We start from the raw sequence: 15,124 nt of genomic DNA, 5'->3' as shown, positions 1-15,124 counted from the left end.
TACCATGCCACACCACATAGCCTGCCCATAGGAGTGGGGAGGTCCCTGTTTAAAGTGAGTTAGATCAGAGAGAAACATGGAAAACACAAACAAGAAGGAATAGTAGAGAGAGAATAAGAATTAAAAAAGACAATATAAAAGAAATAGGTATTTATATATCTGAGAAGCACAGGGATGAATGCAGAATTAATGGAATGGAGAGTTTCTAGCATCCCAGCCTTTGGGGCACAGCCCCCAGTCCTCAGTGGCTGTTTCTCCAGCAGAGGTGGGGGTGTTTGTGGGGGTGTTCTTTTACGTAGAGGCATGCAAGCTTGTCTTTGGTCTCTGCCCTCTTCCATCCCAACAGGCCCAGAGCAGGGCAAAGCTTACCTCCTCGCTGTATTTGCCCACGTAGGAGAAGATCTCTGAGAGCGCACTCATGGTGTTGAACTCATTCATGTGCATCCGGGACTGCTCGGCCAGGTATGCATTCATGTCTTGGTCACTGATGGCCGGCATCTTCCCTATGTCCGAGTAATACCTGCGGAGGGGTGGAAGTAGGGAGAAGCTAGAGTCGTGCATATGGAGTAGAGAGGAGAGAGAGATGCTTCCAGCACCGTGTCCCGGGCCATGAGCTCAGCTTGCACTCCAGGTAGTGGGTGCCTGTGCTGTGACCACCTGGGGACTACTGTGGTCTGTCTCTCATCTGGGTTTCTGGGTCTGAACCAGGAAGAGCCCTCTGCAGCTCTGGATGCGGAAGACATAGAGGGAAGGGATTTGGGGAGTGGCCAAGACATTGTCAGCAGACAGACAGGAGAGGGACCAAGAGCCAGAGGGGCCCGACCTCAGGCATCCTTTCTGCTCTCAACTATCACACAGAGAGGTCTAGACTGTCTTGAAATTCTCTAATGCCCCACCCAAAGACACAAGGGATCTCCTCCAGCAGGGACTGAAGGCTCTTCCCAGCAGCTGCTCTTCTCTGATGTCCTCCTCTCTCTGGGGGCTAAACGGGAGGAGGCAGGGCCGAGGCTGCTCAGGGAGAGACTGGCAGAAGGCAATCAGTCACTGTCACTTGCAGCTGTGCACTGCTGTCAACTGGTTAATTAGATGCCAGCATTTACATTTTTAATTTCTGCAATTTGACATTTTATGCACCAAACCCCAACCTCCCCGCCAGAGGGGAGTTGTACGGTTTCTTAATGAGGAACTGAAAGGCCTCAGTGCCCCAAAGACAGCCACTTCTCACCCTCTCCTATGCACTTTTGGGCTTGTGGACTGCATATAACAGAACAGGTAACTAATGACAGGAAAGCAGCATCAACCTTGAGGCCTCGTGGTGCTGGCTCAGCCTAGCCCAACCCAGCCCATGCCAAATCTCTGTGGCTGCCATGCTGGAGAAAATAAACCTGAAACCTAGGATCAGAGGGGATGGGGGAGGAGAGTCTCCAGGGCAGGGACTAGGGTGCATCAGGCAAGGCGCCTAGGCACCACGTTTAAGGAAAGGCACTCTCGGGGTTGCGCAAGTGTTGGTGATAGCGACAGACCCTGGGAGTTCTCAGAACTTGAATCTTGGTCAGAGGCTCCAGGATAGTCTCCCCCTACACCCCAGCCCTGTGTCTTTCCCAGCCCCACCCTCCACTTCTCCAGCCAGGACCCCGTCGGTCCCATGCTGTTTCCCTGACCTCCAACCGTTCCCATCAGTGCCCAGGAGGTGGGTGAAGACTGGCAGAGATGGGTTTCCTGTGCTGTCCCAGTCATCAGCTCAAGGGCCTGCAATGGAATGACAGCTCAATTTGCACCAGAGCATTCCTGGGCTGGTGAGGGCTGGGATGGCTGTCCTGCTCTGAGCTACAGTGGTACTGGGATTGTAGATCTGTTGTTCTGTCTGGAAAATGGGGAGGCAGAGGAAGGGAGATGACAGTTACGCTCCTTAGCAAGGGAAGGGGCTGGTCAGAGGGGACTCCCATAGCCCTTAGGAACCTGGCCACACAGCGGACACTTTGCCAACTACTTTGTTGAACTGGGGGCATTTTGGCTGGGCAGGAGCCTGAGATGGGCAACAAAGCCAAGAACGTAATAACCTGGCCTTTCTCAGAGCAGCCTGGGTGTTCAGACAGGCCACCCTGTCCCCATCTCATTTGGATTTCCACCCTTCACGTCATCTTCCATTCCCCGCCCTGCCTCCACCTTCAGAGCCCTCAGGGCCCAGTTCCCCTTCCTATTTCATTTTGCTTTCTTTGCTCTATCCCCAGAAGGGCCTATTCTCTTCAAGGCCTATGACCTGCCCCAAAACACATCCTCAGGTACCTCAGTACACAGGGTTCTGAGTAATTTAACGACATTCCAGGTATAAAACTGCAGGGAGACTTGATTCATTGTCACTATTTCTGGAATGCAATAAATGCCAATGTTCCGTTTTATAGTGGGAGACCGGAGATTTCAGTAGTAGCTCCCAACCCTGCCATTCTCAAGGAGATTTGTGTCATTGTCCCCTTAGGGATCCCACGTCTACCAAGCAAGATATGTTTATCAAGTAAAGGGCCATCTTCACAGGCCGTATTGGTATAAAGCTCCATGAACAAATAACCTGGCTTGCTTTTGGTACCATGGCCAGCAGCTGGCTCCACAACTCTGGTAACTCAGCCTAGTTGCAAGCTTCCACCAGACAGATACGCTGTGTCACCTGTGCACAATCAGAGCCTCTGACCAGGTGAAAAACCCAGATTCCCACAGAAAGGACATAACTGTCACCAAAAGAAAACACTCCTGCTCTTTCTTTCACCAGCTGTGAAACCCTTCGCAGCAGGTAGACAACTCTGTCAGGCTTTTTGCAAACAGTGCCAGGGTCCTTCTTGCTGCCTTTATAGTCCCCAAGGTGTAAGGGATCCTAGGTTAGGGGCCACTGTGTCCGCCGTGAAGGCACCATCCCCAGGAGAAACAACAGAAGCCCAGCACTCTGTGCCTTCACCATGGCTTGCCTCATGGCAGGGTACTAAAAGCCCTGTCCATTTCTCCAGAGAGAATATTTAGAAGTATATCTGTGTGTGTGAGAAAGACAGAGCTGCTGGGGTGGAGGGTGGGAGCTGAGAGTAGGGTAGGGCAGGGCTGGGGCCCTGACCATCTCATCTAGAGGTACTGGGTGAAGTGCCTGTCCTGAAGACATCATCCTCTCTGTGAGGTCAGGGCCTTGCCGGGCAGCTCCTGTTTCTTTTCTATTGCCTTTGCACTGGGGAGGCTGGATCAAACCAGGGCATGTCTGTGGCCCCACACTACCCCACAGGTGGGCCAACCGCATGACCTCTTCTTCAGCAAGAAGTCGGCTGAGCCGAGTGGCCACTGGCAGCCCAATGTCTGTGGGTGTGGGGCTTACATCTTGTTGACAGTCTACCCTGTTTTTGATCCCAAGCCTGCCTGCTGCTAAGTGGTCCCATCATCTCTGCAGGGCTTTGCCCACACTGTCTTGGCCCCTCCTGCTCCCCCCACTTCTACTCCCTAGCCAGCACCTTGTGCCTGATTCTGACCCCATGCAGCACTGCCTCTGCTTGCTTCCTTCTCGCTGCCGTCGTGCTGGCCCTTGTGCTGGGCTCCATCACTGGGAAGCCTTATTGATGGGGAAGAACACAATTAAGCCCTGTTAAGGAACTTAAACAAGTGCTCTCATCTGCTGGCTGTGCAGTGAGGAAGGGAAAGGGAGCCTGCGCCCCTGCACTTGAACTTGCTCATGTGAGTGTTCCGCCTGCAGGTCAGCCCATCTCCAGAAAGTCCTAAGGACCCCTCCAACCTGCCCCAAGCCTGGCCTGCTGGGAAGTTGCTGGTCCCACCACTGACCTTCTCTGATTCTCTTTGCTAAGTTGCTCAGCAGGAAGGAGGCCAGCACCCCTGACATCCCAACATCAGGCCTCTGGGAGTGGCCATAAAGATCAACACCCCTCAGAGCTGCATCCGCCACTGTTGGCCAGTCTGCAGGGTCCTAGTCTGTGGATTTCTGTGGGGTGGTGGGATGCCGGCAGAAATCCTGGGCCCAGAGAGTGACAGTGAGTATCTCACATCTGCCTTTGGGATAGCTCTGTAGTGATTGGGAATATGGTCTCTGAGGCCCTAAACTCTTTGGAAAGAACACAGCATTGGCATCCCTCCACACACCTCGAGGATGAAGATGGCAGGAGTGGAAGATATTTCCAGCCTGATACTCTGATATCCCCAATATGTCCCTTTAAGGTCCTGCATAAAAGTCTTTTCCTCTGTGAATCATGGTAGGATCTCTCTGGGCCCAGCAGAATGAGGCCCCACTCCCTGAGTTCCCCTTTGTGACGCTCATAGGGCCTGCTGAGCATCTGTCTGCGTGGCCTCCCTGACCACAGGAGCTGCAAAGAAAGGGTCAAGTCCAATGCATTTCAAGTACCCAACTCACCCATGATGGATACCATTAATGTTTGACCCGTGGATTAATGAATATGTTAATGAAATGTCTATACCTCACCTCTGGTATTGCTCCCAGGGTGAGCTGTCACCACTTTATGTATTTGACTGAATGGTTTCCATAGGAGGCATATTTAAATATTTAAAATTCTTAACCTTTTTCATGATGTGACACACATGATAGATGACATTCAAATGCATGGCACACCCTAATCCAAACCCCAGTGGCCTGCCGTGACTCCATCCTACTTCCTAAGAGCTGACTGATGGCAAGTGAGTGAAGCCAATGTTGCTGCGGGAATGACCTTGCAACTCTTCCAAGTTAAAATCAGAGGAAATCACTACTGAATTGTGCAAATGTATTACTATTGGCAATGACATAAAAATTACAACTGATCACGACACACCACTTCATGGTGATGACACTGTTGGGTTCTGTCTGTAAGATGAGGGTAGTAGTTAACTGCTCGTCGGAAACCAAGAGACTCTTCTCCCTTTTCCCAGATTTGGTGATGAGCAAAAGCTCGAATTCTTGGATGAGGGGAGTGAAGACTGGGAATCCAGTGTGGGGCCACAAACCACCATTATTACAAGGTACTTGGAGGCAGGAATGGGAGGGGAGGATGGGTGGGAAGATGGTGGGAGGGAGGACAGGTGGGAGGACAGGTGAGAGGACAGGTAGGAGGAAGAGTGGGAAGACAGATGGGAGAAGAGATGGGAAAACAGATGGCAGGATGGGAGCGAGGGCAGGTGGGGGATGGATGGGAGGACAGGCAGGAAGATAGATCAGAGGATGGGTAAGAAAGTGGGTGAGAGGGCAGCTGGGAGGAAGGATAAGAGGATGGTATGAAGATGGGCGCAAAGTCAGGTGACAAGACAGGTGGGAAGACTGGTGGGAGACTAGATGGAAGGATGAGTGGGGGATGGGTGGGAGGACAGATGAAAAGATGAGTAGGAGGGTGGGTAGATAAAGAATTTCCGGAAGACTCAACATACTGGCAGAATCATCTATGCTGTTCAACCAAGAGTTAGTGAGGCTTCCTGAATTCATATGCTTCCCGTTTTCACCTGCTCCAAAGAGAGGACCAGCCAGGGTAAGCCTTATTTCTTAGCTGTGTTGGTGCAGAAAGCCTTCCCCAAAGGTATGCAGGACACACTCCACAGCAGTGAGCCTCTAAGCTGAGTCCTGGGAGGACTGCTTCCATGCAGCCAACAGCAGGGCGGCAAATTCGGAAGTGAACAAGCTGTGGCCACAGAAGAGGTCACTCTGCCATCATCCTCAACTGGAGGCTGCCAGCGCCCTTGGAATGGGGAGGTGAGAAGTCAGGTGTGCTGTGGTCCCAGGTGAGGAGTGCCCTACTGGACTTCTCTCTCCCCGCCAGGGAGCCAGACGAGCTCGGAGGATACCTCCTCTGTGACTGGGAGGGGACTTGTCCCTCCATCACCAAATGAAGAAGCACTCTGGGCTTGACCTGTTTTCTCGACCTGCCTGTCTTTGTACCCCGGCCCCGGAGAGGAGAGAAGATTTGGGGCCTCAAGTAAGTGAAAGATGACTTTCTCGAGAGTGTCAGTGGTTGCTAAGAAACGAGTGGGATCAAATCACTCCTAAAAATAACCCAATGGACTGAGTTTACTTGTGACCTGCAGCAGCTGCATGGCACAAATCTCACTGAGCACCAAGCAGAAAGGAGACCACTGGCTCAGCCCATGCATGAGCCTCAGCTCTGACTATGCAGCCTGTTCCTGAGAAGTGTCCTCTATGCAGATACTTCACAAATGTCCCCAGCCCTTCACAGCCCTGGTTCCTCCCTCCCCGCCTGGGGCACTATCACAGTGACACTGTGTCACAGGGATGACCCACAGCCCAGCTGCTGCCTCTTCCCCTTTTCACTGCTGAAGAATTGGCTGTCTACATGGGAGGGTTTGGAGGGCCTGCTCCTGACAGCCCTATTGTTGGAAGAGTGAGCGACTGTCTACGAGGTGAGAGCCTGTCTAGGTGATTCAGACATAATCAGACACTAGGACAAAAGAGTCAGTTTCCTTCCAGACAGCCAAGGTGGCATGTCCACCACCTGCATCAGTAGGAAAGGAGGAGAGGGTACCAAAGAGCAGAGGGGCGACGGAAAACAAGATCCAACCCTTTTAGTGACACTAACGCACTGAGGTGGCCAGGACTCTACTCCCTCCTGGTTATTTCCTCTTTATAAGGGAAGGCAATTGTCAGGTATAAAGACAGAGGCTGTCTCTGCCACAGGGACAATGGTACAGTTCATTTTGTCACCAAGTCAAGAACTTCTGCACTCTTTTACTCTTCAAAAAGGGACCAAATCTGAGCTTCCATCTAGGTGTCTTATATTTAAGCTACTTGGAAAAAAGAGAAAGTCTAAATGCAGGACTGTCATGTAGAGTTGTGTGGGTTGTTCACTGCACAAAGGTACTTGGACAAGAGGATGAGCTGGGGCTGACAAAGCCCATTATTCAGCAAACCATGCACTTGGTGTGGGGCTACATCATTCTGTAGGAAGGGGCATCTTTCTTAAACCATACAGAGGCACCATATGGGTTGGCAGAGGCCCTGTTTGAAAGTAATGCAAATATGTAGAAAGGTTATTTGGGAGTCAGCTAAGAGGCTTGGGATCTGGTTTTATCTTGGTCCCTTAAATCACCTTGGGCAGTGAGCCTCTAAGTTGAGTCCTGGGAGGACTGTCTCCATGCATCCAACAGCAGGGCAGCAAATTCAGAAGTGAACAATTGTGGCCAGGTCACTCTGCCACATCCTCACCTGGAGGCTGCCAGTGCCCCTGGAATGGGGAGGCGAGAGATCAGGTGTGCTGTGGTCCCAGGTGAGAGCTGCCCTGCCGGACTTCACTTTCCCCTCCAGGGAGCCAGACAAGCTTGGAGAATACATTACTTAGCCATTATGAATGTATATTTATTTACTTTCATGGCATAAAAGGAGCTTACAACTCCTGTCCTCTCCCTAGTACAGGGCTGCTGTGGTGAATACATAAAGCTTCAGCTGGTTGCTTAGTTCAGGTGCTTGGCGTTTGGAGTTGATGCGGCTCAGACCAGCCATTAACCTTCACCATGAGTCAGCGCTGCACTAGGAAGAGCCCAGCCTTGCAGCTCGCAGAGGGACCTTCAGTCACGAGAGCGCCGCAGGACACTGGGATTTGATTATAACACGGCAAGACCCGGGGAATCAAGAGCTCATGTGAGAGTCAAGGGGCTGGGACGGTGAGAAACTGTTCAGACAGTGACAAAGACATCCCCACCGAATGCTGGGACCTGCCAGCCAGACAGGAGCAGATGGGTAGAGGCCTGCAGCCTTTTCTGCAGCAGTGATGTAGTTTGGCCCCTTGAAGTCTTATGATGACAGTTTTTATTTCTTTTTGGGATGGGGAGGTGAAGATTAGAGCTGGGAGCCACCTCTTCTTTCTGGGCCTAGAAGGCATTTCAGCCACTAGGATCCAGGGCCTGCTATACCAGAAGCAGAGCTACTGCGGCAACCAAGTTTTCCTATCCTGTTTTCGGGGGACAGCAGCCCTGGGACGTGGGGGTGTGGGTGAGGCAGTGGTAGGATCAGGCTTTGTGAATGGTTCATCTGGAAGAGCAGCCGGTTTTTGATGGGGAGGGGACGTTTTGTGGGGAAGCTGATGGCTCCAGCAAGGGGCCCTGGCTTGGCTCCGTGGCCCTGCACTCACCTCTCCACCCAGTTCTTGTAGCTGGGGATGTCCTTGGCATACAGCAGCTTGTTGGAGGGCGAGTCCTTGCCCAGCCGGTGCTCCGATGTGGAGCAAGAGTCCATGAAGGTCTGAGCCACCACAGAGAGGCAGGCGTCTGTGATGCTGTTCTTATGGATGTCAAACACAAACTGTGGGTTCTTGATCATGTTGACCCAAAACCGCAGGGGCAGGCTGCGTGGAGGGAAGAGGCAGACGGTCAGGGGGATGGGCCAGTGGGGCTGCGGCGTGGGAGGCAGGGGTCTCTGGAGGAGGAGAGAAGCCTGGGGAACTAACAGAACTTAAGAGCCTTCTCTATTCCAGGGATGGGATGTGCCAGGGAAGGAAAGTGAGGCAGGTCTGCAGGGCTCCAATTTACCTTCAGGAAACTGAGGACCAGCAATGCTGAATAAGTCATCCAGAGATACAATGTTGGTAAGTACTCGAGAGGACTTGATACCCAGCCTTGATGGCAGGGCTCATCATCTTCCGGTTGGCATAAAAGGCAGCCATGATGTGTGCTATAAGGTGGAATTTCTAACTATCTGTCTGCTCCTAAGCCTGATAGAAGAGCATCCAGTTGGCAAACTTTGGGAAATTGCTTGGAATCTAGGCTTCGTATCTGACTCTCTGCCATCTACTGTATGACTTGGCAGAAGTCACACCCTTCCTCCCTGCCTGGGCCTCTCAGCCTATTCCTACTGGAACTGAGAAGTACAGTGTAGCTGACTGATTTTTCATCTCTAAGTTGGCACGCTCGAAAACTCACATTCACCCACCTCATGGGCCCCATCGTGTTCCCTCCTTCCCCTCCCTGCTTCTTCTGGTTAGCCCCTCTTGCCCACCAGGAACTATCCTTGCAACTGAGGATACAGTGATGAATGAGACACATTCTCTTCCCCTAAGAAGCCTGTGTTCTGGTGAGTTCATGGAGAAGGCAGACATGAAACCAAGTGCATGCTGGGAGGACTGTCGGTCCTAGGACCAGAGATGAGTAGGGTCCAACGTGAACCAAGGGAAGCCTCAAGTCTACCCAGAAGGCAGTGTCCGGAATGCCTTCACAAAGGGGACACTTGATGGTGGGAGTTTGAAAACTTGTGCAAGCCTTTCTTTCTCTCTTTCTTTTTCTTTGAGATGGAGTCTTGTTCTGTAACCCAGGCTGGAATGCAGTGGTGTCATCTTGGCTCACTGCAACCTCTGCCTCCTGGGTTCAAGTGATTCTCCTGCCTCAAACTCCTGAGTAGCTGGGACTACAGGCACCCGTCACCATGCCTGGCTAATAATTTTTATATTTTTAGTAGAGATGGGGGTTTCACCATGTTGGCCAGGCTGGTCTTGAACTCCTGATCTCAGGTGATCTGCCCACCTTGGCATCCCAAAGTGCTGGGATTACAGGGGAGAGCCACCTCACCTGGCCTGTGTGTTTCTTAGCAGAGTGAGGCCAGGAGGAAGGAGGTGGGGGATGGGCTGCAGACAGGAAATCTGCATAAACAAAGATACAGAGGGAAAAGTGTGCCCTGCAGTCTGCTATTGTAAGCCTGTTGCTTATAATGTCCCAATACAGAGGCACTGGGAGAAACTGCCTCCCGCCCCTTTTGGCTGTAGCCATCCTTGCTGGCTCTGATTATGCAGCTTCCAACCAGCCTGCTGGGATGCAGGTGGGAAAAAGGGCTAGGCGCCATGCAAGGAATCGCTTATTTCCTTCCCTCTGCTCCCACCTCTGCCTCCTGCCATTTCCCCTGATGTTTTATTGTTTTGGTGGTGGTTCTCACTGTTGGTAATAGTTAGAATGTTCATTGTGTGTTTGGCTTGCTTCTTAGAACTAAAACTCTCTGAATGACATTATTTCAATAGAACCAGTACAATATTTCTATACTTGTCCTATCTCCCATCAGTCAGTATGTACAAATAACAAATGCTATAAATACAGAAGACCTAATGTTCAAGACTGCCAATCAGTCAACAAAGATCTATTAAGTTCCTACAAAGCGTGCAGGGCAGGACTCAGGCAGGCGGCACTGAGAATAGGAAATAATTGGATAGTACCCAGGAAAGCTTAGAGAGCCATGACGTCCAGGTGAAAGCAGGGGTCACTGCAGCTGCCCAGCCTTCCTAACAAACAGCTGGGCTCAGAGCCCTGAATGGAGAACTCACTCATGACTTCCCAGCTAATGAAGTCTCTGTCCACATCTTCCTGTTGTTCCAGAAGTCCTACCCAGGATAGGGACTCTGGGAGTCCACCTTTGCTCTGCTGGTTGTTTCTCTCCTATGCTCCCTGGTCCTCAAGCCAGTTTTGCTGACAGGCACAGCAAACAGGGAAGCCACAGCACCCACTGGAGGCTCCCGCCTAATGAAATATTAGCATATTATTAACATTAGTGGTGGCACTAATTTCAATTGCAGCCACTCAGCCTAAATGAGCAGGAGGTTTATTTAAAAGAGAAGAGGTAGGGAACTGTGGAAGAAGCAGGCGGGGAAATGATGGGTTACACCTTGGGCCAGGAATTAAAAAAAAAAATCACTTTTCAATCAGAGACAATTAACTCCAAGTCAATATGTAGATCTTAAAATTCCCAGACTGTGTCTTGCTCAGGGTAGCAACAGATCAAGTCGGGGTTGAGGGAAGTGTCCTTTGAGGGGAGAGTGTGAGCCCAGCAGGTCTGTCTACTTCCTGGGATTTCCTTTGCTCAGACCTGAGTACTTGGAAGAGCTGGCATCCAAGAAGGATGTGGCTCCACTCCAAGGACACAATAGCACCCCCCAGAGGTGGCCTTACCCCAGCAGGAGGGATGGGCTGAAAACAAATGGTCTGGATACCATTGTAAGGGATATTCCTGCAATGTGCTACCAATGTGCTACTAAGGGCAGGTAGAAATGTTTAGAAAGACCCAACTTTCCCCAGCAAGGACCAAGAGAAGGTCTGGGCAGAGCATTTTTAACATCTCCTGAAGGCTGCTAACATTCAACAGAGGCAGTAAGTAGGAAGATTCCTGACAGAAGCAGATTGGTAGGCTGGGGATGTGCCCCTCCAAACAGCTCCCAGTAGCCATGCCAAGAAGCCTAGGAGAGTTGAGTTAAACGCATCTTACCGTAGAGCCAGGTGCTGGGAGGTATCAGACCCAACACAGCTTTCAATGGAGGAAATAGCTTCACCCAATTTTGCTACATTGAGTGAGCAATCTAGATTTTTGAGTCTTATTTCAGAAAGGTTGGAAGAACCTCAGCACTGAGGTCCTCTCTCACCTGGCAAACTGCACGCTTCGGTTCTGTGGTCCCAGGCTCGCTTCCTGCCTGGTTTTCCATATTCAGCAGGGATAGTCTCCTCTTCTGGTGAAGAAGATGAGGAGCCAGAGCATACTACATTGAATAAAGTTTTGGTATCACAGCCTGACTTCTGCCTTCATCTGTGCATTGCTTTGGGGCCCGGGGCTGGGTGCCAGGGTGCTTGGATGAGCCCTAATGCCTTGCCCATCCTAGCAGTTGTCAGTGCTGGGCAACAGGCCCACACTGCCTCAGAAGAATGATCTGGGGAAGAACAGCCTGGGACAGGCACCATGGAAAAGCTACAGGGAGGCAGTTCTGGAACCGATGGGACAAAGGATAAGCCAGCTTTGCCTCAGGTAGAGCTCTCAACCAGAAACCACCTTGGCTCTGCATCTCATCAATATTTACTGAGTCCCAGCTTTATGCAAGGTTCCATACTAAGTGCTGAATACTGATGTGTGATCTTGCAATTTCAACCTGAAATACAAATTACTCACTCACAAGTGAAGGGAAGGATGATCCATGTTAAAAGGAGAGAGGGGATCATAGGGGAGAACACCTAGAATGTTAATTAATTAGTACTTGGAGAATCTTGTTGCCTCAAAGGAAGACACAGTGGTTAAGGGCAGGTCTCTTCACCACACAGAGCTTGGAAAAGGAGTTTATGGGAAGAGGAGAGAGAAATTGCTTGAAGAGAACAGGGATGCTCTTTGTTCACCTGGCTGGTTCCTAGGTATGTTTCAAAACTGCTTGCAAGTCACTGTTAGACGTTGCCCTTCTAAGACCCAGTTGCACATGACACACCCTCCATCTTCCATAGCATTTGTCTCTCTGCCACACCAGCAGACTTCCTTGCCTCTCACCCTCATCTGTCAGCTCATTGAGAGCTGGGGCCATGTCTGATTAGCCCATGACCCTCAAGTGTCTGTCTACCATAATCACAGGCACCCAGGAGGTACTTGGATGGAATAGTGTCCTGGCTGTGACATTTGGCATATTATTTCTCAGCTGGTTCAACAAATGTTTGTTAACTGAGTAAATGATAGGAAAGAAAGATGCACAGACAGATTTGACTAGAGGGAAGTGAGAGAGGGAGTGAGCACAAAAATCTAAAAAGAGTGCATAGGGAGGACCAGAGAATAAGCCTGCTCAGAGTCCCTGCTGATGAAAGCAGACTCTGGCCAGCCCTTCTCCTGAAGGCCCAGAGTCCCACCACCATTGACTCGAGGCTCGGTGGGCTCGGGGCTCCCGATGCATCCCCTGCCCTCCCTTCACTCACCAGTTGCTCTTCCAGGTATGGCGGACGTGCGGGTCATGAATGCCATGCTTGTCAGCCTGCTCATCCAGGAAGTCAAACATGTACTTGATGGCCAGGGGCAGGGCAGAACCACGGTGTGCCGTGCTGAAGATGGTCTCAAAGAGGTCATCCACAAACTTCTGCAGCGTGCCCTGGGGAGGCAAGACCCGTCCAGACACAGCTCAACTCCTGTAGTTCTGAGGATGTCTTTTAAAACCTGCCTCACAGACCTAGGCAGGGGAGGATGGTATACAACCCATCTTGCTTGCGTGTAACTGGGTAAGCCCATGCATTAAATCATTTTTTCCCATTTCATCTGTCTCTAACAGCTTTAAATTCCCTCTGCACATGGAAAAGAGATATAACACTGATGACTGGACCTACGTAAGGCTTCCGCTGCCAACAACACGGTTTGGTTGAACACCCTCTGGCGGTGTTATTTTAGCACTTTTCACAAATGCTAATGAACACGCACTTGGTCAGAGCAGACAAACACAATCTGCTGGTTTGGGCATTACTCACACTGGCTAATGAACAGTGACTCACTTGGCTCTGCAGAGAGCAGAGCTGAGCCCAGTCTCAGGAGTGAAAGACACTAGCACTGCAGGCAAGCAATGTCCCCAGAACCAGGATTAGAAATGGTGCCTGGGGTCAGGCGTGGTGGCTGACACCTGCAATCCCAGCATTTTAAGAGAATCACTTGAGGCCAGGAGTTTAAGACCAGCTTGGCCAACATGGTGAAACCCCATCTCTACTAAAAATACAAAACAAAAAAAAATAGCCAGGTGTGGTGGTGCACACCTGTGCTTTTCAGCTACTTGGGAGGCTGAGGCAGGAGAATTGCTTGAACCTAGGAGGAGGAGGTTGCAGTGAGTAGAGATTGCACCACTGCACTCCAGCCTGGGCAACAGAACAAGACTCTGTTTAAAAAAAAAAAGGAAGGGATGGAGAGAGGGAGGGTGAGTGGGTCACCTGGAAGTCGCTGATGGAGCCCTGGCTTTCCCACTTGAAACCATAGATGACACCCAGAGAAGAAATCATTGTTTTATAAGGCATGGGGGAAGAATGTGAAAAGAGGCAGTTAGTGTCTCAGTACTTCAGAAGGGCATGCAGAAGAGACAGAAACAAATCTTCAGACTGCATGCCAACACTGATGTATTGATGGGGTTAGCCTGGAGCGCCAGGTTGAAAAGGATTCTGAGGTTTGGTACAGGGGCTGATCAGCAGTGCCTCCTGGGGTGGGTAATAGAGACGGTACCAGCATGAATGCTGGGTACTGGCTACACTGCCATTTCTGAGGGCTGATGAAGCCCCTCTCCATAGCCTCTGGACTCCCTGCACCCAGTTCTCAAGTCTGATACCTTAGTGGCCAGGAGTCGGGTCAAGTAGATTTCGGACACCATCTTGCTCCCCCGGTCCCCCTCCTTCTGGTCTCCATGCTCGTGGTTCTTCACCAGGTGCCACATCTTGACTCCGCTCTCCAGGTCAGGAGTGATCATAGGTGTCCGTGAGCGGAGACTGTCCGGGCTGCCCGTGTACCTGATCATGTTTTCTGCAGAGGCAAGGATCACCCCCACAATGCATGTGAGGCCACATGGCCTTCATCACCTTACCGTGCATCCCTTGCTCCGGCAGAAGCCAATGCCTGCCTGATCCTTCCTGCCATTGGTTGGTGCTGTCACCTTACCTTGGTTTGGTGCCTTCCCTGAAATTGGAATGTCTTTCTCACCACCTCCGGGAAACTCTGTGGCTAATTCCACCCACTCACATCTCCCCCTCCTTTCTGTATCCTGCATCGTGTCAACCCTTAATTATTCAATTTGTAAAAATATAAGCCTATACTTTTTTAATGCTTTTCCTTGTAAGAGTTCTCAAGTCATGTCTCAAGATGTGTTCTGTGTAGCCAATTAAGTACATACTTAAGAGCAGGTAGCCTGTCTCCCTTAATAACAGCTGATCGGATAAGTAATGGCCTGGTAACCTGCTCACCTTAGTCTCTCCTCCCCTCTGCCTGTGCCAATCATTCCTATTTATTTGCTGAAACTCCTACCATTGTTTGTGAAGTGTCGTGAAATGAATACTGAGCAGGAAAAAGAAATGGCAGTCCTACTGTGTGCAGGCACTATTCTCTGTATTCACCTATTTATTATCTAGAATGACCTTGTTCAGTTGGTAGATTTTTCAGTCTCTTCTTCTGGTAAAATTAAACCAAGGCTTATAGTGGTCACATGACCAATGCCAAAGCACACAGATAGGGCAGAACAGGACTCCTTCTGGCTTCTATCCCATCTCCGGCACCCTCTCCCCGCCACTGTAGAGCCTCACACCTGGTCCATACCTGCACTCCACTGCAAAATAACAGTGGCTCTTACAAATCATTTAGCCTCTGTGCATCTGAGTTATAATGTGCTAATCTGCATAATAGGGGGAAATAATAATTATT

The 15,124-nt window shown here is 50.6% G+C and overlaps 1 protein-coding gene and 1 long non-coding RNA gene across 3 annotated transcripts in view; one reads left to right on the top strand and one right to left on the bottom strand.

Moving 5' to 3' along the window:
* The window catches only part of LOC110568912 (uncharacterized), a 303,666-nt gene extending 290,675 nt beyond the window's left edge, over positions 1-12,991 (top strand). Inside the window, exons 7-14 of the long non-coding RNA XR_002479079.2 lie at positions 347-462; positions 3,831-4,013; positions 4,903-4,992; positions 5,781-5,936; positions 7,383-7,612; positions 8,445-8,555; positions 12,031-12,117; positions 12,679-12,991. This is a non-coding gene — a long non-coding RNA (uncharacterized LOC110568912). The remainder of the gene's footprint in view (positions 1-346; positions 463-3,830; positions 4,014-4,902; positions 4,993-5,780; positions 5,937-7,382; positions 7,613-8,444; positions 8,556-12,030; positions 12,118-12,678) is intronic.
* Positions 1-15,124, bottom strand: part of PLXNA4 (plexin A4) — a 456,164-nt gene that overhangs the window by 8,932 nt on the left and 432,108 nt on the right. For both annotated transcript variants that reach the window (XM_064373437.1, XM_064373439.1), the window contains exons 28-31: positions 14,043-14,233; positions 12,664-12,833; positions 8,103-8,315; positions 370-520 (exon numbers count right to left, since the gene is read on the bottom strand). In XM_064373437.1, the coding sequence (XP_064229507.1) occupies positions 370-520; positions 8,103-8,315; positions 12,664-12,833; positions 14,043-14,233 (725 nt within the window). The remainder of the gene's footprint in view (positions 1-369; positions 521-8,102; positions 8,316-12,663; positions 12,834-14,042; positions 14,234-15,124) is intronic.

This window comes from Aotus nancymaae, unplaced genomic scaffold, assembly GCF_030222135.1.
Source record: "Aotus nancymaae isolate 86718 unplaced genomic scaffold, 86718_ANA_hifiasm-v0.15.2.pri h1tg000002l, whole genome shotgun sequence".
Taxonomy (NCBI): domain Eukaryota; kingdom Metazoa; phylum Chordata; class Mammalia; order Primates; family Aotidae; genus Aotus; species Aotus nancymaae.
Note: the sequence above shows the minus strand (reverse complement) of the source record. Positions and strands in the feature narration are given on the sequence as shown.